The sequence below is a fragment of the Lithobates pipiens genome, unplaced genomic scaffold (genome assembly GCF_037356315.1).
Source record: "Lithobates pipiens isolate NorthernLeopardFrog02 unplaced genomic scaffold, aLitPip1_a1.2 Scaffold_22, whole genome shotgun sequence".
Taxonomy (NCBI): Eukaryota; Metazoa; Chordata; class Amphibia; order Anura; family Ranidae; genus Lithobates; species Lithobates pipiens.
The window spans coordinates 321,721,985-321,749,742 of NW_027507784.1; the positions used below are offsets into that span (position 1 = coordinate 321,721,985).

The 27,758-nt window shown below is 45.8% G+C and overlaps 1 protein-coding gene across 1 annotated transcript in view; it reads left to right on the plus strand.

The window, feature by feature from the left end:
• Positions 1 to 2,480: 2,480 nt before the first annotated feature.
• The window catches only part of MED9 (mediator complex subunit 9), a 28,976-nt gene continuing 3,698 nt past the window's right edge, over positions 2,481 to 27,758 (plus strand). The window contains exon 1 of the mRNA XM_077449503.1: positions 2,481 to 2,717. Within this exon, the coding sequence (XP_077305629.1) occupies positions 2,590 to 2,717 (128 nt within the window). The 5' untranslated portion in view covers positions 2,481 to 2,589. The remainder of the gene's footprint in view (positions 2,718 to 27,758) is intronic.

Sequence of the window (27,758 nt, forward strand, 5' to 3'; positions counted from 1 at the left end):
AGTGTAGATCCATGTAGTGTCCTTCAGCTAAGCCTCCTGGCTTCTTCAGAGAAGCCAGCCTTGCGCACGGCCTTCTCCTGAAGAGTTCTCCCCTGGGGCTTTGTCCAGTTGCTGGGCCTCTCCCTTAGATGAAACGGCACTGGACCACCTTTGGATCAATAGGCCCCAAAATCCATTCAGGCCTGTCCCTGCAGTTGCGTCGCCTCGGGCTAGCCAGCCCCGAGACTTGAAATGCGTGGTTCCGTACCCCAGGACAGGAGGGCTGGTCAGGAGGACCAGAACGAAAAAGGCAGAATATAATCTCCGGAACCCTGAACCACACGATGTTAGTACCTTAAATACCACCTCCCAGAATGCACAGCAGGAGAACACTCCCACTGGGCTGGTTCTGAAAAAACAGCGGCACTCAACACACCCAGCTAGACTGCGTTCTTACTCTTGCCGGCGGTGACAGCAACACCTGCGGCCAAGGAGAACCCAGTGCAGCCCAGCTGGACTGGTACTGAAACCATAAATTTAGTAAAATTAGCCCCAAAACCCAACTGTGGTTTCAGGAGGTTTAACTTTGAAAAATGTATAGTGCATGCTCGTCAGGAGCCAGCGCTACAGACACATTAGGGGTTGATTTACGAAAGGCAAATAGACTGTGCACGCTACAAGAGCAGTTGCTCCACAGCTTAGTAAATGAGGAAAAGATTCAATTTGCAAAGGCTTCCCAATCACATGCAAGGAAAATTTTAAAAATGCATTTTTTTGCTTGCACCTGATTGGATGATGGAAATCAGCAGAGCTCTCCCTCATTTACTAAGCTCCAGGGCAACTGCACTTTGCAAAGTGCGCAGTCTATTAGTAAATCAACCCCATTGAATAACCCCTTCCCCCACTCTCCATCCTGAAACATCCCCCACAGCCATACCTCCCAACATTTTGAGATGGGAATGAGGGACATCTACTAACAAATGTATGTAGGCATAGGACACGCCCCGGCCACACACCCCTAAAGGAGAATTAACCAAAAAAAAGGTTAATTAAACCCACAAGGGCTTTTTTTTACCACTCCTATTCCTTTATATTGGCTTTTAAAATGTACAAATGCAGCAATTTAGAAATAAGATGAAAGGTTTAGCACTGGGAAACAATTTTTGAAAGATAAAAAGTTAATTTTTGTGTACTACTATAGGGATCAGACCAAAATGAGGGACAAATGAGGAGGAATGAGGGACAGAGGACATTGCTCCAAATCAGGGACAGTCCCCCGAAATCAGGGACAGTTGGGAGCTATGCCCATAGCTGCTGGTGGGAGAGGAGCACCGCGGTTGGGTGGGGAAGGCCGTCTGGGGAATGGGCACCGCACAGAGTGATCAGGGTGTGCCCACAGGCCTGCGCACACATAAGATTGTGGCTTGTGACATGTGCACACCTCCCAACTTTTTGAGATGGGAATGAGGGACACCTATCAGCAAAAGTATGCAGGCATAGGACACACCCCCTTGCCACACCCCCTTAAAGGAGAATTGTACAAAAAAAAACAAGATTTGTTAAACCCACTAGTGCTTTTTTTACCACTACTATTCTTTTATATTGGCTCTTGGAATTTACAAATGCAACAATTTAGAAATCAGATGAAAGGTTTAGCGCTGGAAAAAACGTTTTGATAGATAAAAAGTGCATTTTATGCACATCTCTATTGATCAGGCCAAAATGAGGGGGAATGAGGGACAGAGGGACATTGCTCCAAATCAGGGACAGTCCCTCAAAATCAGGGACAGTCCCTTGAAATCCAGAACGGTTGGGAGCTATGCCCACAGCTGTTGGTGGGAGAGGAGGGAAGCCAGCAGCACTGCGGTTGGGTGGTGAAGTCCATGCCATCGTGGGAATGGGCACCGCACAGAGTGATTAGGGTGTGCCCACAGGCCTGCGCACACATATGATTGTGGCTTGTGACATGTGTACCCTGCCTTTTCAGCTTAAGAAGGGCGATAATGTTTTAGCGCCCCCCCCCCCACTATAAATGAGCCCTTAGATCGGGTTCATCTTGTAAACGCACTTTTTTTGTTGTGCATTTTTGTGCTGCATGCATGGACCAGACCAGTCATCTCAATGGACTGCAGTAAACGAGCCAAGGGAACATCTGTATCTTTTTTCACGTTCAATTTCAAGTGTTTTTTTTTGTGCATTTGTTTTGCCTTGTAATGCGCATCCGCTTGCCGTGTTTGGTGTCCCATTAATGATGTATGGCACCATGCTTTTTACGTGTTTGTGAAACACTTATGAATGAAACCTCAAATCTCCCCATCCCTCGTGCCTCCAGAACACACAACTCCATTAAAACAATATGTTAATGACAATTTTTTATTAACAAAACTGTGCCGTTATATCAGTGCAGGCCAAGGCTTTGTCCCTATGGCAACACTAATCCCACATACACATCACTGCCTCAGCAACACAAAAGCAGCAGCTGGCAGCGCGCGCTAGTGACGTCACCACAGGGGCCCGTCGCGCCTCCGTGACGTCAATGTGAAAGCGACCCACCCCCGGTGCCACCGGCGGATTGTCGGGGCGACTCAAGGTTCTGAAGGGGAGGGCGCTATGGCTACGGGAGGCCCGGCGAGAGCGGGAGACGAGCCCGAGGAGGAAGAAGAGGAGGAGGAGGCCGCCGAAGAGGAGGAAGAAGAAGATTACACCTTCCTGCCGCTGGTGCACGACATTATCAAATGGTGAGGGGACTCGGCTGCCGTGAGCGCGGCGCGGGGTCGCAACTGCGCATGCGCCAGGGGAGCTCAGCGTGATTGACAGCTCTAGGTAGAGACCATAGAGGGGGGAGGGGGACTTCTCCAAACAGTATTCGTGTCCTCCACCCTCTGCAAAGGGATGGCCTGTGTGTTCATGTATGAGTGAGGATTGGTTACTTTGTTTATATTTAGTTCCATTCTTCATTTACGTTATTTACATTTATTTAGTTCCATTCTTCATTTACTTTATTTAGATTTATCTAGTTACATTCTCCATCGGCACATCTGCCATCTCCAGCCCGGAAAAGAAGGCGACGATCGCATTGTTGCGCCGCGATCACACGTGTGTGTCGTTACAGCCACCATTTCATTGGAATGCACTCCCCCCCCCCCCCCCCCCAAAAAAAAAGTGGTATTATATTAACCCCTTCCTTCCCGTCTGCCCCGGCCTCGCTTTAAAAAGTTCTGTACACTGAAGGATCGGCAGTCGTGACTTCTGTGTCTGTAATTGGCCGGTTGCCGTGGTCATGTGATTGGCCGCCGGCGTCTGATCGTTAGTCTGGGCCGAGAGCCGCCTTTGACAGGTCGGTCTGTGTGCAGGGAGCGCACTTCCTCAGCAGAGGAAAATCGGCTGTCCCAGGGAGATGTATATGTGGGTGTTAAAGCGGAGTTCCACCCAAAAGTGCAACCTCCGCTTAACTGACTCCTCCCTTTTCCCCTCCGGTGCCACATTTGGCACCTTTCGGGGGGGTGGGACGGATACCTCCTCTTTCTTCCGCCGCCGGGGCAACTGGCTGCTGCTGGGTTCCCTTACTATGAATGGTGCGCAAAAAATACAGATTTTTAACTTGTTAGCAGCAAATGGGAGAAAAAGGTTTAGTCTTTAAAGCGGCGATCCAGGCTTTTTTTTTTTTTGTTAAGTCAGCAGCTACAAAAAGTGTAGCTGCTGACTTTTAATAAACAGCCACTTACCGATCCAGTGATTGGGGCCGCATGGAGCCTTGGTCCTCTCTGCGGCGCCTCCATTGAATCTGTGGACACCCGGCTATGACACCTTGCGGCTTAACGGTTGGGCACGTACTGCAGATGCGAGAGTCGCGGTGCGCACTCCAAGTGGACAGGCAATCTTCTGGGACCTGTGATGTGTCCCACAAGATTGCCTGGGGGAAAGGGGGAGTCGCCTAGGCGGCCCATAGTCGGAAGGAGGAAGTGGGACAGAAAACTAGGCACCCCCCCCCCCCCCCAAAAAAAAATAAAAATAAAAAAATGACATGCCAAACGTGGCTTGTAAGGGGGCGAGGAGTGCTTAAAGCGGAAGTTCCACTTTTGGGTGGAACTTGCTTTAACCACTTAACAACCGCCCATTGCCGATTAACGGCTTCAGGGCGGTTGTTTAACTCTGAGAGGCCGTTAATTAACGGCCTCCCAGAATTCTGCTCTCGCGCGCCCCCTGGGGCGCGCACTCGAGAGCATCCATGACCGCCGGGTCCACAGGACCCGGCGCATCACGAATCACGGTAAACGGCCGCTCAGCGCGGCCGTTTACCACGTGATCGCTCCGTCAAATGACGGAGTGATCACTTGTAAACAAACCGGCGTCATGTTATGACGCCGGTTCCTCCCTCCCCCTCTCTGTACCGATCGGTACAGCGGAGGGGGAAGAGATCGGTGTCAGCAGCGATGTGGGCTGCATCTGCAGTGCCCACATCGCTGCGCACCGAAATTTAACCCCTCAATTCCCTGCCAACACTCTGCAATACCCTGCCATTACTCTGCATTACTCTGCAATACCCCCATTACTCTGCATTACCCTGCAGCACTCTGCATTACCCTGCAGCACTCTGCATTACCCTGCAGCACTCTGCATTACCCTGCAGCACTCTGCATTACCCTTCAGCACTCTGCATTACCCTGCATTGCCCTGCAACACTCTGCATTGCCCTGCAACACTCTGCATTGCCCTGCAACACTCTGCAATACCCTGCAACACTCTGCATTGCCCTGCAACACTCTGCATTACTCTGCATTGCCCTGCAACACTCTGCATTGCCCTGCAACACTCTGCATTGCCCTGCAACACTCTGCAATACCCTGCAACACTCTGCAATGCCCTGCAACACTCTGCAATGCCCTGCAACACTCTGCAATACCCTGCAACACTCTGCAACGCTCTGCAATACCCTGCAACACTCTGCAATACCCTGCAACACTCTGCAATACCCTGCAACACCCGCCAATACCCTGCAACACTCTGCAATGCTCTGCAACACCCGCCAATACTCTGCAACACTCTGCAATGCTCTGCAACACCCGCCAATACCCTGCAATGCAATACTCTGCAACGCCATACTCTGAGATACCCAGCCATAGTCGGTGATACCCTGCAATACCCAGCCATAGACATCCCCCCCCCCTCCCGCCGCCCTCCGGTGCTTCTATCGAATCGCTAATACGATCAAAGACAATCTTTTTTTTTATTTTTTATTTTTTTTCAGGCTTCCCAGCTTAGAGGTGAGATGTGGGGTCTTATTGACCCCACATCTCACTGTAAAGAGGACCTGTCATGCCATATTCCTATTACAAGGGATGTTTACATTCCTTGTAATAGGAATAAAAGTGATCAAAAAAATTATTTTTGGGGAAAAAAATGTCAAACTAAAATAAATAAAGTAAAATGAACAATAAAAAAAAATGTTTTTTTTTTAAAGCGCCCCTGTCCCCATGTGCTCGCATGCAGAAGCGAACGCATACGTAAGTCCCGCCCACATATGAAAACGGTGTTCAAACCACACATGTGAGGTATCGCTGCGAACGTTAGAGCGAGAGCAATAATTCTAGCCCTAGACCTCCTCTGTAACTCAAAACATATAACCAGTAAAAAAAAAATTAAATTGTCGCCTATGGGGATTTTTAAGTAGCGACGTTTGGCGCCATTCCACGAGCGTGTGCAATTTTGAAGAGTGACATATTAGGTATCTATTTACTCAGCGTAACTTCATCTTTCACATTATGGAAAAATTGGGCTAACTTTACTGTTTTTTTTTTTTTTTTTAAGCCCAAAACTGTTTTTTTTTCCAAAAAAAAGCATTCGAAAAATTACTGCGCAAATACCGTGCGAGATAAAAAGTTGCAAAGACCACCATTGTATTCTCCAGGGTGTTTGCTAAAAAAACATATATAATGTTTTGGAGTTCTATGTAATTTTTTAGCAAATAAATGATGATTTTTACATGGAGAGAAATGTCAGAATTGTCCTGGATGCTCCAGAACACCTGATGGCGCTCCCTGCATGTTGGGCCTCTGTATGTGGCCACACTGTGTAAAAGTCTCACACATGTGGTATCACCATACTCGGGAGTAATAGCAGAATGTGTTTTGGGGTGTAATTTGTGGTATGCATATGCTGTGTGAGAAATAACCTGATAATATGACAATTTTGTGAAAAAAAAAAAAAGTAAAAAAAATCTTGATTTTGCAAAGAATTGTGGGAAAAAATGACAACTTCAAAAAACTCATCATGCCTCTTACTAAATACCTTGGAATGTCTTCTTTCCAAAAAGGGGTAATTTGGGGGGTATTTGTACTTTTCTGGCATGTTAGGGTCTCAAGAATTGAAATAGGCCGTCAGTACTTCAGGTGTGATCAATTTTCAGATATTGGCACCATAGCTTGTGGACTCTATAACTTTCACAAAGACCAAATAATATCCACCAATTTGTACTTATTTTTACCAAAGATATGTAGTAGTATAAATTTTGGCCAAAATTTATGAAGAAAAAATTACTAATCTGCTAAATTTTCTAACAGAAACAAAGAAAAATTCATTTTTTTACAGAATTTTCGGTATTTTTTCCTTTATAGCACAAAAAATAAAAAACCCAGCGGTGATTAAATACCACCAAAAGAAAGCTCTATTTGTGTGAAAAAAAGGACAAAAATTTCATATAGGTCCAGTGTTGCATGACTGAGTAATTGTCATTCAAAATGCGAGAGCACCGAAAGCTGAAAATTGGTCTGGTTATTAAGGGTGTTTAAGTGCCCAGTGGTCAAGTGGTTAAGTGATTAAACTGACTTCATTAACAGACCGAAGTTCTTTCCCAAAAGAACTAAATGTTACAATGTTTCTCTTTATCTGTGCCTAAGCAATGTTGTGATAAACTTGGCAGGCTGCCTGTTTTTGTTTTTTTGTCAGCAGTGAACAGAGAACTCTTTGCACTGAATAGAGAAAATGCTGTTTTAAGATTGTGAGGGGGGGTTGAATTGCGGCCTCGATTCTTTAGCGCTTAATCGTGCAGCTCCACTGTCCAGCAGTATTAGTTTCGACATCAAATTTAGTTTTAGTCATAGTCTTTTGACTAAAATGGCGTTTTAGTCATATTTTCATTGACTAAAATCGAATGTGTTTAGTTAAATTTGAATGCATTATTTAAGCTTTTCTCTAGATTTTCCAAATTCATTATATACTCCTGGAGTAAAAATCTAATGACATATTTTTATGGTATTAAATTAGTTATAAAGACAGAAGTTTTTTTTTTTCTTAATACAGTCTATGCATTAAGATAAAAAGTCTTTTATGTGCAGCAGCAGCCTCCCCAGCACCCCCTAATACTTACCTGAGCGTCCCATCTCTGTCCAATGATGTCCAAAAGTCCCTTGGCTGTCCCAGACACTCTCTCCTGATTGGCTCCCACGTCTGTCAATCAAGGTCAGTTTGCCAATCGGGAAAGAGATGGGGCGGAGCCGAACGGCAGCTCCATATCTGAATGGACACACACACAGCTGCAGCTCTGCTCGGGTGCTATGGGCACTGCAAGGTGTTTTGCTGTTGGGAGCACTTGACAGGAGGAAGGGGCCAGGAGCACAGAAGAGGGACCCGAGAAGAGCGGGATCGCTCTGTAAAAAACCAACTGCACAGAGGAGGGAAGTATAACATGTTTGCTATTTAAAAAAAACAAACAATCCTTTACAATCACTTTAAGGCTTGGTTTTCATATATGTGAATTGGATGTGTTTTGAACCACATTTGATTCGCATAACATGTGAACCGGACTAGCTTGCAACGAAGCTGGTTAAGACATGTCCTGGGCGTCTGTGGTCCTTTTTTGAAAGAGCCCTGTGAGATTTTAGGTCCAGTCTAGGTGCGAATTAAAGAACAAATTTGCACCTGAACCATTGAACAAAGCTGAACTGCACTCCTTTTAAAAACTGACTGCAATCCGCAGTGGAACATGTGTGAGCCTAGCCTAAGGTTTGAACATGCACTATAGACCCAGCGTTAGCCATTGTGGTGTTATTATTATTATTATTATTATAATACAGGATTTTTATAGCGCCAACTGTTTGCGCAGCGCTTTACAACATGAGGGCCGACAGTACAGTAGAGTTTCAATACAGTTGGAATCCGCGATAGATAAACAGTGTTACTTTTGACGTCAAATTTCAATTTTAGTCATCATCTTTTGACTAAAGTGCCCTTTTAGTTTTAGTTGTTTCTTAGTCCTCTGAATTGTTTGTCTTATTTTAGTCGACTTAAGTAGTGTTAATTTCAGCAATGGAAATATTTCCGCCGACAAAATTTAATACTGCTGTCCAAGCTGGGGGTGGGAGAAGACTTAAAGTGGTAGTAACCCCGCTGACATGTTTTTTTTTTATTTTTTTTTTATTTTTTTTCACACCTGCAAGGCAAAAGGCATAATGAGCTAGTATGCACCGCATACCAGCTCATTATGAAATACTTACCTTAGAACGAGCCCCCGACATCTCACCCGATACACGCCGAAGGAGCTGACATGTTCCCTTGGCGTGTCTTCCGGATATCGCGGCTCCGGCGCTGTGAGTTGCTGGAGCAGCGATATCGTCTCTCCCTCACATGCGCGCGGGAGATTTCTTTCCGGCAGGGTCCGGTGTCTGCCAGGCTTCCAGCTGTGAATCCCCCATGTGCATGCGCCGCTGCAGTCCTAAGAGAGCCCTGTGGCACATCTAGGCATACGCCAGTTTCCCCAACCATCAGCACATGCAGAGACAACTAGCAGGGAAGTCTGAAACCTTCCCTGTATTTGTGCATGCGCAAATGGGCCGACAGGCTTTGCCAGGACCTAAAGGCCAGACAGAGCCTGTGGGCATAGCTTTGCCTGCACCATAGTGGTGACAGCTGGGGGGGGGGGGGTGTTTGGAGCAAAGAGGGGTTAGAGCCCCTGTCAGGTTTTTTTATTGCTGTCTATGTCTCTGTTAGGGGGATTTGTGCTCTCTTTTTCTTGATTTTTGTTATCACTGAGAGTGAAGATAAAAGAAAATCTGAAATGTTGGGTTGTCACCAGGACAAGAATAGAGGGGTAGAGGGGAATAGAGGAGACAGCCAGGGATTCCCTCACTGTAAAGGGATTTCCATTAACTTCCAATTTTGGCTATGGGGCAGTCAGGGAAATCTCCCAAATGGGGACACAAATGGCAAAAAATAAAATAAGCAGAGGTTATAATTATAACCCGCCCTTAAGCCCCATACACATAGGCCGAATGTCAGGAGACATTGGCCAGTTTAATAAAAACCGCCAGATTTCGGCCCGTGTGTATCTCAGCCGGTCGGACAGAAAAAATGGAAAACCAGCAGCTGACTGGCTCCCAATCAGCGCTCTCAGCCAATGCCTCTGATCGCTGATTGGAGTGTTCTGGCGTGGGGGGGCACCTCCCTGTCAGAACACAACAGCACAGCAGGGGAAATCGCTGTACTAACGTCAGATCATTAGTACAGCGGCTCCGACCAGAGCTGTCAGTTTTTTTTGTTCTAACCCACTGAGTTGAAAAGGAAAAAACACTATTCGTATTTACTTTATCCAAGAGGGGAAAAATTTTTTTTTTTTCCAATTTTAGTTCTGCTTTAAATGGAGTGGTTGTCTGTCTGTAGGCTTATTACATAACAAGCCTATAGCAGCTCTTTACATGATCCTAGGCTGCTGGGCTTGGCCAGATTCCAACAGATCTGCAGAAAGTGAGGTAATATTAGCCTGGTCCAGTTCTGCTGTTTGGATTCCATGTATCAGATGGATACCGAGAAAAACAGATGAATTAATTTATTGTTCAATGTTCAGTGATGTTTAATTAAAAGTAACTGTAACTTCACCTCGGGCCAATCAGTGCTAAAATAAACACATAAACGTTAATTGTATGATTTTGTCATTAAAGCAAACTTGTTGAAAAGCACCGCATGCTTTGCGCATATGCAGTGGGGCAGCGGCTGTGAAGCCGAAAGACTTCACTGCTGGTCTCTCTTACCATGAATGGCGGCGACGGCACCCGAGAGCTGATCCAAAAATCAGCTGGGGTGCCGACATTGTGGGAACCCTGGACAGGTAAGTGTACTAATATTAAAACTCCTTTTTAAGGTTTTTTTTTTTTTTTATTTTTTTTTTTTTTACTTTAAAGCATTCTATGAAAAACCAATTGGAAAACAACTGGGAGAACTCCGCGCCAAAGAAACTACAAATAATTGAATCAAAAAAGCTGCTCCCTTTAAAAAGGGGTAAAAAAAACTCCTTTGTGAAGTAAATAAAGTGATAATGGGGCACTAGAGTAGATTACCGTATATACTCGAGTATAAGCCGAGATTTTCAGCCTCTTTTTTGAGGCTGAAAGTGCCCCCCTCGGCTTATACTCGAGTCATCGCTGTCTGCCCGCTCGATCAGCGTGTCGAGCAGACAGACAGCGGCCATTCTATTCAAAAGCCGCGCCTCCGGCTCCGCCTTCGCCTGTGATAGGCGGAACACTGAATTTCCCAGCAGCCTGTGTTCCGCCTATCACGGACATCGTATCATCCTCGTACTACGGACGAGGATGATACGACGTCTGTGATAGGCGGAACACAGGCTGCTGGGAAATTCAGTGTTCCGCCTATCACAGGCGAAGGCGGCGGCGCAGCTTTTGAATTTTACAATGGCCGCCGACGAAGAGGGCACGGGACGGAGGCAAGGCAAGGCAAGGCACGGCACGGCACGGGACGGGACGGGACGGGGGCAAGGCAAGGCACGACACGGGACGGATGCAAGGCACGGCACGGCACGGAGGCAAGGAGGCAAGGCACGGGACGGAGGCTCGGGACAAAGGTAGGCTGGACACACACACACACACACACACACACACACACACACACACACACACACACACACACACACACACACACACACACACACACACACACACACACACGGATGGATGGAGACACACACACACAGGGATGGATGGATGGATGGATGGAGACACACACACACAGGGATGGATGGATGGATGGATGGAGACACACACACACAGGGATGGATGGATGGATGGATGGACACACACACACACAGGGATGGATGGATGGATGGATGGACACACACACACACAGGGATGGATGGACGGACACACAGGGATGGACGGACACACAGGGATGGACGGACACACACACAGGGATGGACAGGCATGTCTCACCCTCGGCTTATACACGAGTCAATAAGTTTGCCAGTTTTTTTGGGGGTAAATTGGGGGCCTCGGCTTATATTCGGGTCGGCCTATACTCGAGTATATACGGTATTAATTTAATTGGATATAGTCCTAGTTATCTCAAACAAGATAAAAAATATATATAGAATATCACAGGCAATATCAGTGATAACACATCATGATAACCTCCATAACATATATGTGCATCTGACAAATATATATGAATATGATTTTTTTTTTTTTTGTGTGTGTGTGTGTGTGTATATATATATATATATATATGTGTGTGTGTGTATCTATCTATCTATCTATATAAACACTCAGTGGTCATAAGTGTATAATCCAATCCAAAATTATTGAAATTCCACAATAATAAAAGCGTATCGCAAAAGAAAAGTCCCATTCATGTGACAAACAATAAAATAAGTGTTGCAGGATCCACCAACACAAAAACTTTCCAGGTGTGGTAAAATCCTCTGAATGCGTTGAGTGAAACTTCACCAGAAATTTCAACAAACGACACCCAATAGTGGTTGAATATGCAATCTGCTTACCAGATCCGTTTGACCACTTTATTTAAAAAGATAATCAAACAGCACTTGTACAGGTTTGTGCCTGCTCACATAGGAAATGGCATGGGGATATAGGGATACCTTCCTCCTCACAGGCTCAGGCGGGGTATATAGAAAGAGCAAGATACATCCATAGTATAATACTGTTTATTTAAAAAGTGTTAAAAAATATGTAGCCAAATGGCTCCTTGCATTATAGTGTGCCCGACCCGGCACTGGGGCTGCTCACTTGTCGGATGGAATTCACCGTGTAGTTCGTTCCCATTGGATACCGCTGTCTAGCCGACAACCGTCTAGCCGACAACCAGAAAACCGGAAGTAGCGTCATAAAAACGTGACCAGTTACCACCTCGACGTACGTTTCGTCATCAACGTCCTCAGGAAGCGTCTATGCATTCTATGCATTAAGGTAAAGAACCTTCCAGTATTAGCTCTGCGCTCCCCCTATATTCTTACCTGAGCCAGATCTTGATCCATTGTTGTGCCCAAGAGCAACAGCACGTCTCTCTTTTTCTCTCTCCTTTCAGGCACAGAGACAGCAGGGGGAGCCATTGACTCCTGCTGCTGTCAATCAAATCTTGAGGAGTGAGTGGTGGGCAGGGTCAGGCTGCACTGTGTGTATGTGTGTGTCTATGGACACACAGAGCCCAGTTTGGAAGCAAGCCAGCACTTCTGCTCCCTATGGCAAGTGCATACTAGGGGGGGGCAGACAGGAGAGGAGCCAAGAGCACCTGCGGGTGACCCCAGAAGAGAAGATTAGGTGCTGCTCTGTGCAGGTGAGTTTAACATGTTTATTATTTTAATGAAAAAATGTTGCCTTTAACGCTTTAGTGAATAATTTTACCTAAACCTGCAACATCCAAAAAACATTAAAGGAGAATTTCAGGTATGAATTTTTTATACATCCAGCTTGGATCAATGTAACATAATAAATATATATACTCTCCTACCTGCTGGTGCCCCTGGAAGCTGGTAATTGCTGAAGTAGACACCGCTACTCCAGGGATCTCCACTAGTCTCCAGGTCCCGCGCCCACTGATGGCCCAGATGCTTTAACGCAGGAGGTCAACTGCTTGGCATGGGCACCATTCTTTGCATTTCCCTAATTAATGCAAAGTGTTCTTTTTATCGGATGAAGTCGAAGAGGCGGGGTGGTGACATCATGCTTTCTATCTCATTCATCAGAGAACGTTTTGCATTCATTCAGATTAATTTGGCGGTCATAAGGAAGAATTCCTCCTACATTGTTGGTCAGTGGGAAGAACAAGCATTACATTGGTGGTCTGCGGGGGAAGGATGCCCCTTACTTTGGTGGTCTGCGGGGGAAGGATGCCCCTTACTTTGGTGGTCTGCGGGGGAAGGATGCCCCTTACTTTGGTGGTCTGCGGGGGAAGGATGCCCCTTACTTTGGTGGTCTGTGGGGGAAGGATGCCCCTTACTTTGGTGGTCTGTGGGGGAAGGATGCCCCTTACTTTGGTGGTCTGTGGGGGAAGGATGCCCCTTACTTTGGTGGTCTGCGGGGGAAGGATGCCCCTTACTTTGGTGGTCTGCGGGGGAAGGATGCCCCTTGCATTGGTGGTCTGCGGGGTAAGGATGCCCCTTGCATTGGTGGTCTGCGGGGGAAGGATGCCCCTTGCATTGGTGGTCTGCGGGGGACGGATGCCCCTTGCATTGGTGGTCTGCGGGGGAAGGATGCCCCTTGCATTGGTGGTCTGCGGGGGAAGGATGCCCCTTACTTTGGTGGTCTGTGGGGGAAGGATGCCCCTTACTTTGGTGGTCTGTGGGGGAAGGATGCCCCTTACTTTGGTGGTCTGTGGGGGAAGGATGCCCCTTACTTTGGTGGTCTGCGGGGGAAGGATGCCCCTTACTTTGGTGGTCTGCGGGGTAAGGATGCCCCTTGCATTGGTGGTCTGCGGGGTAAGGATGCCCCTTGCATTGGTGGTCTGCGGGGGAAGGATGCCCCTTGCATTGGTGGTCTGCGGGGGAAGGATGCCCCTTGCATTGGTGGTCTGCGGGGGACGGATGCCCCTTGCATTGGTGGTCTGCGGGGGAAGGATGCCCCTTGCATTGGTGGTCTGCGGGGGAAGGATGCCCCTTACTTTGGTGGTCTGCGGGGGAAGGATGCCCCTTACTTTGGTGGTCTGTGGGGGAAGGATGCCCCTTACTTTGGTGGTCTGTGGGGGAAGGATGCCCCTTACTTTGGTGGTCTGTGGGGGAAGGATGCCCCTTACTTTGGTGGTCTGCGGGGGAAGGATGCCCCTTACTTTGGTGGTCTGCGGGGGAAGGATGCCCCTTGCATTGGTGGTCTGCGGGGTAAGGATGCCCCTTGCATTGGTGGTCTGCGGGGGAAGGATGCCCCTTGCATTGGTGGTCTGCGGGGGACGGATGCCCCTTGCATTGGTGGTCTGCGGGGGAAGGATGCCCCTTGCATTGGTGGTCTGCGGGGGAAGGATGCCCCTTACTTTGGTGGTCTGTGGGGGAAGGATGCCCCTTACTTTGGTGGTCTGTGGGGGAAGGATGCCCCTTACTTTGGTGGTCTGTGGGGGAAGGATGCCCCTTACTTTGGTGGTCTGCGGGGGAAGGATGCCCCTTACTTTGGTGGTCTGCGGGGGAAGGATGCCCCTTGCATTGGTGGTCTGCGGGGGAAGGATGCCCCTTGCATTGGTGGTCTGCGGGGGAAGGATGCCCCTTGCATTGGTGGTCTGCGGGGGAAGGATGCCCCTTGCATTGGTGGTCTGCGGGGGACGGATGCCCCTTGCATTGGTGGTCTGCGGGGGAAGGATGCCCCTTGCATTGGTGGTCTGCGGGGGAAGGATGCCCCTTGCATTGGTGGTCTGCGGGGGAAGGATGCCCCTTGCATTGGTGGTCTGCGGGGGAAGGATGCCCCTTGCATTGGTGGTCTGCGGGGGAAGGATGACACCCTTACAGACCACTAAAAAAAGATCATTGGTGTCATGCTGCTGGCTATGGCAAGTGGCATTGAACCCAGACCCCCATGCAGGCATCATCAGCTGGGAGGTCAATATCCCAGAGCTCAAGGAACCCCCTCTGGAGAAATCCTTGTTTGGAATGGATGGTCCAAGTTATGAACCCCAGCCAACCATTCCAGCGTACTGGTTACTGAGTGTTTGCCTAGTCGTGCTGATAGAATAAGCACTTGGTGGGTGTTTGCTTCATAGATGAAATGGCTTCTTTGTTGATGTCTGGGTGAGAGGTTTCTTTATTGTGCCTGCAGTGCACCCACCTAGCTCAAGAGTATAGATTTTCAGATGGCTTCAATACACACACACCTCTGTTTTCTCAATTCTGTATTAGTATTTACTCTTCCACTTCACAGATTTAATGAGTTAATATTGTTAACCAATGGCTATTGTGTAATTAGTCCCCTCGTCTGGAAGAGCGGTTCCTGAATTGCTGTTTTGGTCTCTTTATTGTCAATATTTTCCGTTCCAGCGATGGGAAAAATAATGTAGACAACAGCTAATATACAGCCAGAAGGGACTACCTGGACGCACCAGGACAATCGCTACTCCAGGAAGTTGGATGATTGATTTTGGTGATTTTTTTTTTTTTTATTTTTTTTTTTTTTTATTGAAGGTTCACAACCACCCCCCTCTTCGCCATCAGTAATTCAGCCGCTGCGACTTTCCTTTCAAACACAAAATCAAGTCAAAGCCCGCATCACATGCGTGGGGACTTCAAACAAGCAAATGAAAATGATATTGACAATAAATTGTTACTCATCTACGTAGATCAAAGTAAAATTTTCATCGTTATTGCTCGAAATTAGTAAAAGTTGAAACGAGATTGCTGGCGATCCCTAATGGATAGAGACAAGCAGCTTTAACAATCTTAAAGCAGAGGTCCACCCTAAAGTGGACCTCCGCTCATCGGAACCCTCCCCCCCTCCGGCGCCACAATTGGCACCTTTCAGGGGGGAGGGGGGTGCAGATACCTGTACAGTACAGGTATTCTGCACCCACTTCCGGGATAGCTCTCTGCGGAAAGGGGCGTAGATTACGCCCCTTTCCGCAAGTGCCTGCCCCTTTCCGCAAGTGCCCCGCTGCCTGCTGGGAAACACACAGATCCCAGAGGCAGCGGGGACCGTCCTTATTGCACAGCGCGACTCGCGCATGCGCAGTAGGGAACCGGGAAATGAAGCCGAAAGGCTCTATTTCCTGATTCCCATACCCAAGATGGCGGCGGCAGCACTCGAGACGATCTAGAGATCGGCTTCGGGTGCCGACATCGCAGGCGCGCTGGACAGGTAAGTGTCACTATTTTAAAAGTCAGCAGCTGCAGTATTTGTAGCTGCTGGCTTTTAAAAAAAAAAAAAAAACGCGGAGTCCCGGTGGACTCCCGCTTTAATGCTGTTCAGTTCATGAAACCATGGAAGGTGGGTGTAATGACTTGTCGTCTTAAAGGGATATTACAGCCTTATGGTGTGTGTTGTTTGTTTGTTTGTTGTATTTTTTTTTTTTAATATAGCCAACTTGTACTTACCTGCTGTGTGCAGTGGTTTTGCACAAAGCAGCCCAGATCCTGCTCAGGTCCCCCGCGGGCTCTCCTGGCTCCTACCTCTTGTCGGGTTACCCCACAGCAAGCAGCTTGCAATGGGGGCACCCAAGCAGGTGTGCTCCAGAGCCACAGCTGTGTGTGTCTATTCACACGTGGCGCCACGGCACAGTCCCACCCTCTCGTCTCCGGATTGGCTCACTAGCTGTGATTGACAGCAGCAGGAGTAAATGGCTCCTGCTGCAGCTAAAAGCTCATCAAGAGTGCGAGTCCCTGGAAAGGCAAGGCTCTCGTGGACATCGCTGGATCGAGAGGGGGCTCAGGTAAGTTTTTGGGTCTGCTGCACACAGAACGCTTTTTACCTTTCATGCATGAAGGTAAAAAAACATTGTGCCTTTTACAATGACTTTAAAGTCCCACAAGGCAGGGTTTTTCAACCAGGGTTCCTCCAGATTTTGCTAGGGGTTCCTTGTGTAATGAGAAACTTCTGCTTCTCAGATAAGTTCCCACTTGCACCATTGATCTTTTTAGCCATCCATAAGGGTATAGTTCTTCCCAATGTCCACAAGTGTAACGAGCGCTCTTCCCATTGACCATCACACTAATGTATCATGAGTTGTAGATGTCATTTTTAGCAGGGGTTCCCTGAGACCAGAAACTTATTTCAAGGGTTCCTCTGTGTTGAGAAAGGCTGGAAGGGCTTGATCACACAAACGTGTGTGAAGAATGATCTGTATTCAGGTCACTCTTCAGAGAGCTTTTGACAGGCAGTGAGGAGGCGCCTGCTTTAATCCCTTGAACCCCGTAGTAGTAAACCTGAACTTGTGTGTAAAACATAAGCAGAGTTGCCCCATTCATTCAAATTTGTTGCTTTTGGCATATGCTACACCCACTGGGGTATAATAATTCCTGTCGTGGCACATCTGGCCGCTGCCTTTGCCGCTAAAGAGGTTGGGGGGGATCTGTTGGGGGGATGCTAAAAATGCAGCTCAAGTACAGGGTTTTACTGCCCCTCAGCCACTACTGTGAAAGAGCCGTAAGAGGGGTCTTTTTTTGCCGTGGACATTCATCAATGCATGGTGCATGCTCTGCATGGCCTCTAATATTTATTGTAGGGTTTTTTTTTTGTTATGCTCTCTCTTCAGACTCTCCTGGATCCTCATTACAACGTGGTATATGGAGGAAAGTTTCCATAAGCAGCTTTGGAAGTTTTTATGTGGCATAAGTGCTATTGTGTGACCTTTTTTCCTACAATGAGTCAGAGCAATCCACAGTACAAGGGCCCTTGTCAGAACTGCCTAATAAGTACCTCTTATTGATTACCACTTTATGTACACAGGTCCTGATCAATCTCCTATTCCGGGGACCAAGCAGATTGAAGGAAATGACCTACGATTCTTTGATAAAACTGACAAATGTGTTCCAGTTTTATTTATTTCCCCCAAGTGGACCTGTCAGCAGGGCATAGTATAAGCAGCAGTGACACTTGTTAATCCCAATTCAGTTCCCAAAGCATCAGTATGATCACCCGAGCTACAGTGACCGTGCATGTTTATTGCACAAGGTTCTCATCTGTCCCTTATTGGAATTTAAATTGGAGTTTTCAAAGGTAAATCAGGTTCTGAGAAAGAACACCCATCATGGAATTTTCCTCTGCACAAGACATGCACACTTAAGGGCCGAGCCTCTTTTTTGGATGTGTTGTTTACAAGTTAAAAACATTTTTTTTTGCTAGAAAATTACTTAGAAGCCCTTAAACATGGTACTTATTTTTTTTTTTCTCTAACATCCTAGAGAATAAAATGGCGGTTATTGCAATACTTTGTCACACCGTATTTGTGCAGCAATCTTGCAAGCACACTTTTTTTTTTTTTTTAAATAAAAAAAATAAGAAAACAGTAATGTTAGCCCAATCAAATTGATACCCAACATGTCACGCTTAAAAATTGCCCCCGCTCGTGGAATGGCAATAAACTTTTACCCTTTTACCCATAGGCCACGTTTAAACAATTCTACAGGTTGCATGTTTTGATTTACAGAGGAGGTCTGGGGCTAGAATTATTGCTCTCACTCTGCCGATCGCGGCGATACCTCATATGCGGGCGCTACTCACGTATGCGTTCGCTTTTGCACGAGAGCTCGGCAGGACAGGGCACATTTAAAAAAATATATTTTTTTTCTTGTTTAGTTTTATTTTTTTTTTTTATTTTTTTTACACTGTTTAAAAAAAAAAGAAAAATAAAATTGTTAGAGCCCGTTCACACTGAGGCAGCACGACTTGCAGTGCGACTGCCTCAGGCGACCGGGATCCGACTTTAGCGGCGGCTTGTGAAATGACTTCTGTATAGAAGTTAATGCAAGTCGCCCCAAAAGTCGTACAGGAACTTTTTTCTAAGTCGGAGCGACTTGAGTCGCTCCGATTAGACCGGTTCCATTGCATAGAGCGGGACGCGACTTGTCAGGCGGCTAAGTGGCCTGACGGGTCGCCCCTGTGTGAACGGACCCTCACTTTTATTCCTATTACAAGGAATATAAACATCTCTTGTAATAGAAAAAAAGCATGACATGACCTCTTAAATATGTGACCTGAGGTCAAAAATTCCTCAAATCTCATATTTACACTAAAATGCACTTTTTTTTTTTTTTTTTTTTAAGAGCTTTGAGCGCAAGGATGACGCTTCTGCCCTGCAATGTCATAGAGATGGGTGGGGGCCATCTTCCCCCTCACTCGTCTCCATGTCAAGGAAGGCGCAGCATCCGATCGCCTCCGTAGCTCTGCGGGAGGGGTGGGGGCTCCTCTCCCGCTGCCGATAAAAGTGATCTTGCGGTGAATCCGCCACAGAGACCACTTTTTTATCTTGAAGCGGGCCTCCAGCCCCCCGCCAGCAGCTAGCTGCTGCCATAACAATGATATCCTCCAAAGTTAGGACGTATATCGGCGTGCGGTGGTCCAGAAGTGGTTAATGAATAGTGGTGCCCCATTAATGTGCTCATAGTGAGGACACACAGGCATCCCAAAGCCTCGTACACACGATTGTATTTTCCGCAGACAAAGCGCCAGACTTTTGTCCGAAGGGAGTTGGCCGTGAACTTGTCTTGCATACAAACATAGTGACTTACTACGTGGCTTTTCAGCTCTTTAGCACCACCCTTTGTGCACCTTCTGCTAATGTGTTTTGTGAGCACTGATTTCGAGCATGCGTGTTTGTACTTTGGACTTTTGTCTGACGGACTTGTGTAAACCTGATTGGAAAATCTGACAACAGACCGTTGTCCGGAAAATTTTAAAGCCTGCCATCCAACATTTGTCTCTGGAAAATCCCATAACAATTGTCCGATAGAGCGTACAAACGATTTTCCGCCAGCAGTCTCGACACACAATTCCTGTCAGAACATCTGATCGTGTATGAGGCTTTAGATTGCTACATGTGATGTCAGCCCCTGACGTATCTATACTGCAGATCGGCTTCTTGTGATCCCTCGTATTGCAGAGTGAGAGGGGCAATACTGCTAACCAATCAAGCTCCACTTCTTTGTATAATGCTGTCATCCTAACACAGAGGATGAGGAGGAGAGAGCACACAGATAAGCCAATCAATATTCTGCTGTTCCATCAGCCTCATTTTGGGGTGGGTTTCTTGACCAAGCCGGTATTGCTTTTACCTCCTGTGAAAAAAGGGACGCTGGCAGTGGTAGCCCAACCATTTGGGGCGCCGTCCCCCTAATTCATGCATCCGGCCCCCTAATCTACATGCAGGGCGCCAGAAGCCTGGATTTCAGTGTGTGTGTGTGTGTGTGTGTGTGTGTGTGTGTGTTTTTTCTTTTTTTAGAAGAACATGATTAGAGCCTGAGGCTCTAATCGGCTTCAAAAAGGGTGGACTTGGGGTGCAGAGCACTTCTCCCTGAGCCTACCCACTTGTGTGACAATAGCGAATTAATATCCGCTATTGTCCTCCTGATTCTTCTCCCAGCTAATCAGGAAGTGGATCCTGAGACCCGATTGGCTGAGAGGAGAAGCATTCGTATTGGAGGAGAAGAAATACAGGAGGAGGAGATGCCAGGTGAAGCTGCCCCCTGGAGGAAGTTCTGCCCATGACCTGGATGGGGTAAGTGCGAGGCTGGTGACTGGCCGGGAGGGGGGGGGGGTGGATGGATTGTTTGCCGCCCCCTCAAAATATAGCACCAGCCGCCACTGGATGCTAGAGACCTTTCTGTTATGGGTTTATAAATTCAACTTTTAGGGCCAGTTCACACCATAGAAACACAGTCTAGGTGCGTTCCATATCCTTGTCTGCATGCATGTTTTTGATGCATTCCAGTGCTTTTTTTTCCTCCCTCCTTTTTTCTTCACCTTAAATAATGATGTGTCTTCCGGTGCGTTTTTGGTGCGTTTAGGTGCATTCCGCTGCGATTTTTTATGCTTTTTACCGTGTTCCAGTACAATCCACTGCACTTTTCCTGTTCTACTTTTTTCTTTCTTTTTTTTTTCTTTTCTGGAAGACACTGGAATTGACTGCACTGGTGTGAACTTTGCCATTGGAAACCATATAACCTACTTTCCATGCGGTGTTGATGCAGAGAAAAATGCACTGGACTGCATGTGGTTATAGCAGCTGTTTTTTATTTTTATTTTTTGTTTTTCCTTTTGGGATAAAGGTTTTCCATATAATACATAAAAGCTGATCATTGTAAACACCCCTGTCAGTGGTAAAGGGTTTGTCTCAACACTCTTAAAAGGGATACTAGTCTTTGCTATTTTTAAAGAAAAAAAAGCAAACATGTTGCTTGTGGATTTGCACAGAGTAGTCCGGATCCTCCACTTCTCGGGTCCCTCTTCCGTGCTCCTGGCCCCTCCCTCCTGTCGCATGCCCCCACAGGAAACGGCTTTCTATGGGTGAACCAGAGCCACAGCTCTGTTGTCCATTCAGACATGAAGCCCCTGTTCAGCGCCGCACCCTCTCTCTCCTCATTGGCTAACAGCAGCAGGAGCCAATGGCCCCCCGCTGCTGTGTCTCAGCCAATGAAAAAGGAGAGTCCTGGATGGCCAAAGCACTTGTGCACATGGCTGAATCGAGATGGCGTTCAGGTAAGTATTAGGTGGGCTGAGTGGGGGCTTCTGCACACTGAAGGTTTATTATTTTAATGCATTCCTTTCTTAACCACTTGGTTACTGGGCACCTAAACCCCCCCTCCTGCCCAGACCCATTTTCAGCTTTTAACGCTGTCACTCTTTGAACGACAATGACGCGGTCATACAACACTGTACTCAAATAAAATTTTTATCTTTTTGTTTCCTGAAAATGGAGGTTTCTGGTGGTATTTGATCACCTGGGTGTTTTTTTATTTTTTGTTAAAATTTTAAAAAGACAGAAATTAAAAAATAAAAATACAAAACCGTTTTATATTTTGTTACTAAATCTTGCAAACGGGTAATTTTTCTCCTTCATTTATGTACACTGATGAGCCTGCATTGATGAGGTGGCATTGGTGGACACTGATGAGGTGGCATTGGTGGACACTGATGAGGTGGCATTGGTGGACACTGATGAGGTGGCATTGGTGGACACTGATGAGGTGGCATTGGTGGACACTGATGGGTGGCACTGATAGCTGGCAGTGATGGGCACGGATGGGTGGCAGTGATGGGCACTGCTAGGGGGCACTGATGAGGCACAGATTGGCACCACTGGTGGACATCGATAGGTGGCACTGATTGTTGCCACTTATGCACTGATTCCTGACACTGTGTGGGCACTGGCAGGTGGCACTGGAAGGCGGTATTGATGGGCACAGATGAGGCAGCTTCGCCTCTTCCTCTTCGGGGCCGATGTCCCTTGCACTGAAGCCGGTGTTCTGCCGTATAGTGTCGGGCCATCATATAGCGTCCGCCCCGTACTGCGCATGCGCAGTACGGACCAGACGAAGCTTCGGAAAATTTCCGAAGCTGAACGGCGCCTGCGCCGTGAGTGGAGGTGGTAGCGCCACCATCCAAGCGGACATGGGGTTGTGAATATTAGAGGGTCGCTCGCCATGCTTCGGGCTCGGCCTTGCTGCGCTCGGCTCTTTTTTTATTCCTACTCTATGTCCACTTGGATGGTGGGGATAGAACCTGGACTCGCGGCGCAGGCGCCGTTCATCCTCAGCAATTTTCGGAATCTGTGTTGCTGTGTACTGCGCATGCGCAGTACACAGCGGACACTATCCGATGGAGGACGTTATTAGACAAGACACCGGTGATCGGAGAAAAAAAAACTATTACCGATCTTCTGTTTACATCACGTGATCAGCTATCATCGGTTGACAGCTGATCATGTGGTAAGGGGCCGGGATCAGCACCTTACTCTGATCTGTGATCACCCGATCTCATTGACTCTGTGATTACAGCGCATGGGGAGCGTGCAAAAGAAAGGACGTCTATTGACAGCCCCCCGGCAAAGTAGATCTGCGCTGTAGCCATAATTTGGCTATAGTGTGGATCTGAAGGAGACCTTCTGCCTTTTACAACCACTTTAACTGATACATTTGCAGGAAGTTTTTAAAAAATAACAGATTTACTGGCAGCATTACCAGGTGAAAATAAAGGAAAGGAAGTTTAAATAAGAAAACAAATGCAGCCACCACATCTAAGCTGCATTTAATAATGTTTGCTTTTGAGTTTTGTTTGCTGCTCTAGGATAACAACCCCAACATTTCCAAAGGGTACCCAGTCCTTTCTATCTGGTCTGACTTCTCCAAGCCGCCCTGTAGTAACTCAGCAAAGCGGCACGTTGTCTAGTGGCACTCGGACAGGTGACTGAAATGATATTAATAAGGGAGGTAATAAATATGAAGACCTTTTGAGAAAGGGCTCCTGTGCGTAGGCCTCCAGAAGAATGCATATGAAAGACGGTCACCTCCATCTGGCCAGAGATGTGTATCTTAATCTCACATTCAGCCAGCGCAGGATAAAGTTTTCACTTCAAAAACAAACCGCATTCACGCGATACGAGGCGGTATCCAACTAATCTATAGAGACCTTCTTCCCGGTATTTGATCAGCAGTCGCCATAAATGGATACTTTGTTTTCTGGTAAATATCTGTTTTTAAAGGATGTGATTTCTATCTTTGTTTACATTCAGTGTGTGATATACAATGTAATGGATAAGTGTGAAGGTCTGCTGTGTAATCTCTGGTGTGTCACAATAGACTTTAGCTAGCCTACTCAAAAAAAAAAAACTGTAGATTTGGAAAACAATGATATAGAGTTACACTTTTGCACAAAGGCCTTAATTGGCTTATAGGGCTCATTCACGCTAGGGGTGGTAAAACCTTGCGGTTGAGCTGCATTTTTACTGCTCCCAACCACTTCCCTCTTTGGCTGCAGAGATAGTGACCGGGGGTTTACACATGACACAGTTGTGGTGCTTTTGTTTTAGGGTTGGAATTTTACCCCATTTGCTTGCAAGTGAATGGGGGCACTCTGCAAGCACCCTGCAACCAAGTGCAATGGACGGTGCTTACCCGCTCCACGTGTTGAAGCATCGGATCGTCACTGGCATATTGTTGGAGTAATGACTGGTTGATGGTAGGGGTGCAATGGATCAAAACACTCACACATCGGATCGTTCCTCGGATCAGAGTCACGGATCGGATCATTTTTCGGATCAGCAAATAATAATTGAATTTGCAAAAACCTGTGAAAATTCCAACACCATATAGTCCCCACTGTAATATCCACGTCATCTCCCCCACTGTAATATCCACGTCATCTCCCCCACTGTAATATCCACGTCTTCCCCCCCCCACTGTAATATCCACGTCTTCTCCCCCCACTGTAATATCCAGTACGTAATAAAGGAAGTTTGGGACTTTAAAATGAAGCACTTGGATAATGGAGGTAGGTTTTAACCATATTAAAAAAAAAAAAAAAAAATTTTTTTTATTGATTGCTAAGTAACAGATCATAAAAAATAATAAAGATCAAATTCATAAAGTATATAGGCGTAAGTACAGTAGAAGCATGATATATAGTATTCACATATAGCAGCACATAGTAGTAATAAATAAAATAATTGGGTAGTATGGCATGGTAGTGCCTATGACAGCAAAACCGACATCAGCAAGTACATCCACATAATAGATATGCATCCACTAGATGTAAAACAAAAATAAATTTAATATATAGTTAAAGTTAATTCATAATAAAATAAATATAGTTCCGTATAAAATATAGCTGGGACATCATTTCATAAGCTCGACGCGTTTCGTGGGTGTCTCCCCACTCATCAGGAGCTGATGCGACCAAAAAATTCCTATGGAATAGAATAAAAAATAATATAATATACTAACCATATAAATAAAAATAAATTAATGGGGATTTAATGCGTGTAAATGGTTGGCCAGGGCAGACTCGCCAATCCGGATGGAAAGTGCAGTGTGCGGCAGTGGGCGTAGGGTGGGCCATGGGCAAGATCCCTCCCCGGGAACTGAGGCGGCATAGACATGGATGCGATATCAGGCAAAACCAAAAAGATACAGCAGTGTTGAAGAGTATCAGATATGGAGTGTGTGGCAATTGTTGAAAACAACATACGGTATCTAAAAACAAAATGTTAATAGTATGTATGATTAATGAAAATAATGTGATGCGAAAGTAATTTGAGATTGATAGTGACCCTCAAAGGGTACAGAGAGAGTGCTGGCCATAAGGCAAGTATATACTATGTAGTAAGTATATGCAGATGAATGTAAACAGTGAATGGTGTGCAAAATTAAAAATAATGTAATAGTGTGAAAGAAAGTATGAGTGTGCAGGTTAACAAAAAGTGAAGAAAATTGATGAAGGGGTGTACATAGACCATGATAGACAAGGAGAGTGACAGAATTACCAGTCAGCAAAAAAAGGTGTGAGTAGTAGGAGAAAAAAAAAAAAAGGATTTTTCACCTAAACATCACTCCTAAAACACCAGCAGACAAGATATTAGGATGAGAGATCTGTCCAGCCGGCGTCCTGCCAATAAGGTCTGCAGACACCGGTCAGGGCGGCTCTGTAAAGGCCCCTTTAACTATCAACAGCTGATGCTGATTGCACAACCAGTATGGGAAAAAAAAAAAAAAAAATTATATATATATATAATATTATAGTAAACTTTAATGATAGTAATGGTAATATTTATAAAAGCTAGTATAGTAGCTTGAGACAAAAAGTAGTAACCATGAGCATAGACGGGGTCAAGTGCAATCAGAACAGAGATGAAGTGTGAGTAAAAGGAGAAAAGAGATTTTTCACCTAAACATCGCTCCTAAAAAACAACACCAGCAGGCAAGACGGCCAGTGTGTGCAGACTCCATGCAGAGACCCGCCGCACACATAGCTATCTCCAAGTGGGGTTTAAATATGCCGCCAACGCCACATGCATGAAACATAGGGGGAGGAGCCACACCTAACCTGGATAAAAAAACAGAGACAGGCGCGCCAGATCCCCCCAATAGAGACACGGAGACGGAAATCACTAAACGTCGGCGTGATGACGTCAAAGGTGACGTCACCTGCACGACGTAGGACGTGTGGCGCCGATGCGCAAAGTAGAGTCCACCCGAACCTCCCAATCAGATGTGAAGGGGGAGGAGGGGAGGACCAACTGGCGCATCGCAGTTCCCGCAAGGAAGAAAAGACCCCAGCAACACCCAAATACCCAGCCGCCCCACACATAACAATAACCACAATCGGCCAGCGAGTGTGCACTGGACCCTATTAATTAAATATCCAGGTGGGACGTTTATACGGTGTCGGTAATGCTGTCAATGTACAACATAAACATGAATAGAATAAATGTATGTAGGTACATAAAAAATCTAAAGACATCAGCAACATATAAATGGACCTCACGCCGGGAAGATAGGGGGACACTATCAATCCCGTATATCCAGGTACTTCCATCCCGATATATATGCAAAAAAGGAGGGGAATTTTGGGACTTTAAATGAAGCACAAGTATGTGCCTCCATCCCGGTAATCGGTACGTAATAAAGGAAGTTTGGGACTTTAAAATGAAGCACTTGGATAATGGAGGTAGGTTTTAACCATATTAAAAAAAAAATAATTTATTTTTTATTGATTGTTCAGTAACAGATCATAAAAAATAATAAAGATCAGATTCATAAAGTATATAGGCGTAAGTACAGTAGAAGCATGATATATAGTATTCACATATAGCAGCACATAGTAGTAATAAATAAAATAATTGGGTAGTATGGCATGGTAGTGCCTATGACAGCAAAACTGACATCAGCAAGTACATCCACATAATAGATATGCATCCACTAGATGTAAAACAAAAATAAATTTAATATATAGTTAAAGTAAATTCATAATAAAATAAATATAGTTCCGTATAAAATATAGCTGGGACATCATTTTAAAAGCTTGACGCGTTTCGTGGGTGTCTCCCCACTCATCAGGAGCTGATGCGACCAAAAAATTCCTATGGAATAGAATAAAAAATAATATAATATACTAACAATTGCCACACACTCCATATCTGATACTCTTCAACACTGCTGTATCTTTTTGGTTTTGCCTGATATCGCATCCATGTCTATGCCGCCTCAGTTCCCGGGGAGGGATCTTGCCCATGGCCCACCTTGGTGAGTCTGCCTTGCCAACCATTTACACGCATTAAATCCCCATTAATTTATTTTTATTTATATGGTTAGTATATTATAATATTTTTTATTCTATTCCATAGGAATTTTTTGGTCGCATCAGCTCCTGATGAGTGGGGAGACACCCACGAAACGCGTCAAGCTTTTGAAATGATGTCCCAGCTATATTTTATACGGAACTATATTTATTTTATTATGAATTTACTTTTTTAACTATATATTAAATTTATTTTTGTTTTACATCTAGTGGATGCATATCTATTATGTGGATGTACTTGCTGATGTCGGTTTTGCTGTCATAGGCACTACCATGCCATACTACCCATTTATTTTATTTATTACTACTATGTGCTGCTATATGTGAATACTATATATCATGCTTCTACTGTACTTACGCCTATATACTTTATGAATTTGATCTTTATTATTTTTTATGATCTGTTACTGAACAATCAATAAAAAATAAAAAATTTTTTTTTTTTTTTAATATGGTTAAAACCTACCTCCATTATCCAAGTGCTTCATTTTAAAGTCCCAAACTTCCTTTATTACGTACCGATTACCGGGATGGAGGCACATACTTGTGCTTCATTTAAAGTCCCAAAATTCCCCTCCTTTTTCACTGTAATATCCACGTCTTCTCCCCCCACTGTAATATCCACGTCTTCTCCCCCCCCACTGTAATATCCACGTCTTCTCCCCCCCCACTGTAATATCCACGTCTTCTCCCCCCCACTGTAATATCCACGTCTTCTCCCCCCCCACTGTAATATCCACGTCTTCTCCCCCCCCACTGTAATATCCACGTCTTCTCCCCCCCACT